At 34.6% G+C, this 5232-nt stretch overlaps 1 protein-coding gene across 2 annotated transcripts; it reads left to right on the top strand.

Annotated features, from left to right (window-relative positions):
* The first annotated feature begins 461 nt into the window (after nucleotides 1–461).
* Nucleotides 462–4942, top strand: LOC125856827 (calreticulin-3-like). 2 transcript variants are annotated; one of them, XM_049536471.1, is made up of 14 exons: nucleotides 462–612; nucleotides 803–910; nucleotides 1743–1935; nucleotides 2348–2606; nucleotides 2740–2796; nucleotides 2882–2929; nucleotides 3135–3221; nucleotides 3316–3373; nucleotides 3474–3541; nucleotides 3679–3771; nucleotides 3861–3917; nucleotides 4001–4081; nucleotides 4214–4246; nucleotides 4747–4942. In XM_049536471.1, exons 1-14 carry the CDS (start codon nucleotides 531–533, stop codon nucleotides 4756–4758), a joined length of 1236 nt encoding a protein of 411 aa, XP_049392428.1. In that variant the 5' UTR covers nucleotides 462–530; the 3' UTR covers nucleotides 4759–4942. The 2 variants fall into 2 exon arrangements, with proteins under 2 accessions (XP_049392428.1, XP_049392429.1); XM_049536472.1 differs by lacking the exon at nucleotides 4214–4246.
* The last annotated feature ends 290 nt before the right edge of the window (nucleotides 4943–5232 follow it).

Below are 5232 nucleotides of genomic sequence, written 5' to 3'. Positions count from 1 at the left end.
ATCTCTCCTATGTATCCGGATGTCATATCCCCTCTCTGATACATCTCTCCTATCTCGAATACATTTGATGTATCTGAAAGTTCAGTGATGTATGTAAAATTCATAAATTTTAAGACATTTTTGTAATATGAAAAAAAGGAGAAATAATATAATTAGTTCTTACCACTATGAAATTTATGTAAATTACACCAATAAACGAAATAAACAACAACCTTAAAGGTGATTACAGTTTGATTATTTGAGTAATACAATTTTTTAAAAATATGGGCCCACCATAATTTGAGTATTGCAATTTCCACAAAAAGATTGGAAGTTGTCAAAAAATGAGTTCCCACCTCCCACTAGTAGAAGCAATTCCATTGGACAAAGCAACGTAGAAAGACATTTTTGATTGGAGGAGATGTTATTAAGATAACAGAAGAGTAAAGACTTGGTTATTAGCGTAATTTATATAAAAGTCAAGGTCTTAATTGCAAACAAAGTTTCTATATAAGTAGGCCTAGCTAGCCCAAAGTTTTTAAGGGAAGCAAATGGGTTGTCTAGTAGTTTTGCTACTTTTTACACTTGTCACTTGTTCAGTATGTGAGACCTTCTTTGAAGAACGCTTTGATGGTAAGCAGATAGATAATTTGTCTACCAATTGAAGTTGTATATTATATTGGAATTGTTCAACTGTTTAAGCTTGTGATTTGTGTTTCACGGAATAATTTATTCTTCAACTTATTATTGATTCTTTAGAAAAAAAAAGCTTAAATATGTTATCAAACTCGGAATAAAAGACATTTTCTGTTTTTGTGAAAAGATGGTTGGCGGAACAGATGGGTGAAGTCTGAGTGGAAAAGCAGTGAAGGAAAAGCAGGCACATTTAAGCACACAGCCGGCAACTGGCCTGGTGATCCTGATGACAGAGGTTTGTTTCATCTCTCTTCTTATCTTCCTAACATATATGCTTTCAAATGCTACCTTTATTGCTTCTGCTCCTTTTCCTCCTTGCTCTATCCATAATTAAAACACTAAAGTCGTCTGGTGTGAGGTGTATAAAGCAGGCAGATCGGGATGTATCTAAGTTTGGTTAGTCAAGTAGAGGGTGTTTTTAAGGCTGTCAATAGCTAGCTCAAAGATAAAACTAATAATTTGCATCAAGTTCAGGCATATTTTCAATACTTTTTTCATGATTGATTTTGTAATGTTTGGGGCCAACACTTAAAGGACCAACCACAGCCTTCGAAACTTTCTCTACTTAGTTCTCGAACTAGTGACTTAAGTGTCTAAATATGCTAATTGCGAAGTCTCTTGAGGAGGTGTTGCTATCACAATATGATTCTTCAGAAGTAATGCTGCTGTTTTACTCTTTCCTGTTCTATTATCTAAAACTAAAACATTATAAATTTACAATATTTAGATTATTTCTGGTAATTGATACATAAAAAATACATAGGACTGTCGAATTTGACCAATCAAGTAAAAATGTGAAGGCTTAAATGAATAAATCTTTGTTGTTTGAGACAGGACAAGAAACTTCACAAAACTTTTCTGTTTGCATCTCAAAACTCTTCAAGAGCTTAGATTCATTTATTTAAATTTCTTTTTATTTTTTTGATGAAGTAATAATTTTTTGTTGTTGAAGCTAAAATAATGACGTTGTCTCTTTATTTTATGATCTCTCATACTCAACCACCAGTCATGTTCTTCTGTTGGTTGAAGAGTTGAGTCACAAATTTAAGATGATAATGATTTTGCAGGTCTTCAGACAACAAGTGATGCCAAACATTTTGCTCTCTCTGCAAAGATACCGGAATTTAGCAATAAAAACACAACACTGGTTGTACAGTATTCTATAAAGTTTGAGCAGGATATTGAATGTGGAGGAGGTTACATAAAGCTTCTCTCTGGATATGTCAATCAGAAGAAATTCGGGGGAGACACCCCATACAGGTCATTTCTTGTTATGTTCAGAATCTGAAATTCCATTGTTCTCCCTTTAAGACATCCCATAATCTGGAGATTTTTTGATTGACATAGGCATGTTTTTTCCCTTCCCTATGAAGGATGTTGTGACTTAGCACTACCCCTTAGCAGCGCAATACTTTGTTTTTCTGGCTGTGTTACCTATGGACCTGATTAGTTTACGATCGCCCGTTGGGTACACATATCTTGTTCATCATAATATGCACGAGTGGAATTTGTACACTGAATATCTTAGTTCTAAGAGTTATTGATAGGTTACTAAAAATAATTAAAGACGAAAAGTAGTGTGAGGTTGATGAATTAATTTCCTTATATGTCAGAGGGGACAGCTGCAACTATTTTCCTGATCTAAATTTGCAAATCTTTTGTGTTGCTGCAGTTTTATGTTTGGACCAGATATATGTGGTACACAGACGAAGAAACTTCATGTTATACTTTCCTACCAAGGCCAGAATTACCCCATCAAGAAGGAATTAGAATGTGAAACAGACAAATTAACACATTTCTACACGTTCATTCTTAGACCTGATGCATCATACAGCATCTGGATTGATGGTCGAGAAAGAGATTCTGGAAGTATGTACACAGACTGGGACATACTTCCTCCCCGCAAAATTAAGGCTGTAAATGCGAAAAAGGTATACTATCTGGAGGTTAGGTGATTTTGGGAAACTCAGGAATACCTAACTGCCTTCCATCCCTTTACTACTTTGTTAAGATTTTGGTTCTTCTATGGTGTTTTACCCCGCACTTGTTTTCCTTGCTTTATAGCCTACTGACTGGGATGATAGGGAATATATAGAAGATCCAAATGATGACAAACCTGAGGTAATTTATAATGTATGCGTTTAGGTTTCTGTAGGTTTTATCAATTTGCTTTGGATTGTGGCTTATTTGGATCTTTTTACTCCAGGGATATGATTCTATTCCGAGAGAGATTCCGGACCGGAAAGCTAAAAAGGTTAGTTTGCAACTGGAACATAATTGATGGAAACCATGCTCATCACCTGCATTGTGACTGAGGTTCTATGAGTTCCTTTTCGGTCATATGGTCATTCTAGAAAGGCTTTTTCATCTACCTTTACAAGTATCAATTTTTTTTTGATATATAGCTTTTTCATAGGATATATATATTAAAAATCAAAAAAATTGGTTTCTTTGATCAGCCTATTAACTGGGATGACGAAGATGATGGTATGTGGAAGGCACCCAAAGTACCTAATCCAGCATACCGGGGTGCATGGAAAAGGAAGGTATGATGCAAAAATATTTTTCAATGGTTAGTTATTAAGAATGAATGGTTTAAGTTAGAACTGGAATATCTAAAAATTTATTTTTATGATGCAGAAAATTAAGAACCCCAATTATAAAGGGAAATGGAAGATCCCCTGGATTGATAATCCAGGTAATGAATGTTTGCAATCATATCATACTGCACGTGACACTGCTATGAAGTTTTAGCAGAAAATCGGAAAACAAAACCTGATCTTTCTCTTTGTTTTCAGAATTTGAAGATGATCCTGATCTCTACGTGCTGAAGCCAATCAAATATGTTGGTATTGAAGTTTGGCAGGTAATACAGACTATCTTATTCTTAGGCAATGTCGTCTACTATCTTTTTCTTCGGCAATGTCGTCTTTTCTGACTAGCTTACTCAGCATTTTTGTAATATATATAGTAAAAAGTGGATTGTAATATGTTGGAGTGCAGGTAAAGGCTGGTTCTATTTTTGATAACATTCTGATTGGCGATGATCCAGATTATGCAAAACAAGTGATTCAGGAAGTGTTTTCCCATAGGGAGGTCTGTACTTGATCCTCTATCCTTTACTAGTAATTTGTAGATTGATTTCTCTGGTAGTACTTAAAGAATTTCTTAAAACATTTTGTTAGGCTGAAAAGGAGGCTTTTGAAGAGGCAGAGAAAGTGAGAAAAGCAAAAGAGGAAGAGGTAACAGTTCTTGCTTATCACTAACATTCTACCTAACCTTCATTTACTGATGCATAAGTTCTAAAATGATTGGAAATTCTTAGGAAGCTCAAAGATCAAGAGAGGAAGGTGAGAGGAGGAGACGAGAAAGGGGTAGGGACAGACACCGGGACAGATACAAGAGGGTTAGTATTCTCATATATTCATATTTTTGAATATGCGTTTTACAGTAGTTTCCTCCCAAAATTTGATACATTTTTGCTTCACATTGTTATGATATTGTAATATCTAATTATTGATTTAACACTTTTCTCCAGCGCTATCACCATGATTATATGGATGACGATCATGTAAGCTCGTACTTATTTTTCTTCTTCTCCACTTATTCCACCCCGGCTTATTCTGTTGACGTCTTATTGTCTTTACATGACTGGCATTCACATTGGCTAACTGGCAGTCTCAATAGATGTGTACTAATTGAAAGTCTCAAAAGATGGTTAATTCATTCTAAAAAGATATTTCGAAATTGTTATGGAGTTGAAATTCTTTTTCTTAAGACATAATGTGGTTCTAAACTTTGATGAATATCACCACTCTATTTATGGCTTCTGTCTGAAAGGTTGATCCTCTTAAACAGATAGATTCCTTGGTTAGTTATGTCGCAAGTACAAATGGCAGATTTACAGCAATATTGAAATTTGCAGTCATATCCAGTACAACTTATAATGTTAATATAGTTTACTTAAAATCAGAGGTTACTGAAACAAATGATGAACATAATTAAGGTTTGGTAGATGAATTGTTGTGCCTTACACCTTTGGTGACATCAGTTACTCTTCTGGTTTTGCAGGATGAACTTTAATTTGGTGTTAAGACCATATACTACATTTTCCAGCATGGAGACAGATACATTTGGGTTTATTGTGTTCCTCTTGTTGTATTTTGCTCTTATTGTAGCTGTATTTTTGCAAAACACTAAGGTGTTAGATAAGAAGTGCATTTGTATCTCTAAAACTATTAATTATATTTGAAAGTTGAGTGTCAAAGCTTTGGCTAGCGTGAGTGATTTTCGAAATGTTTTTCAGGACAATGGTATTCACTGATATCTATTCGTTCATGCCCTCGGGGATGTTCATATTGAACAATTTAACTTGCCAATTATCTAAACATATTTTGAATGCATCATCAGTACTAAAAACAAGACTAATCAATCTTGTTCCATAAAACAAATAATCTTGATCAATGGAGGATCAGTACTCAAGTCGCGACAGAGACAGAAGTTGCATGTTTGGATGATATTGAGAACTCCTAATATGCAATAATATGAAAATTTTCG

The sequence above is a fragment of the Solanum stenotomum genome, chromosome 2, assembly GCF_019186545.1.
Source record: "Solanum stenotomum isolate F172 chromosome 2, ASM1918654v1, whole genome shotgun sequence".
Classification (NCBI taxonomy): domain Eukaryota; kingdom Viridiplantae; phylum Streptophyta; class Magnoliopsida; order Solanales; family Solanaceae; genus Solanum; species Solanum stenotomum.
Note: the sequence above shows the minus strand (reverse complement) of the source record. Positions and strands in the feature narration are given on the sequence as shown.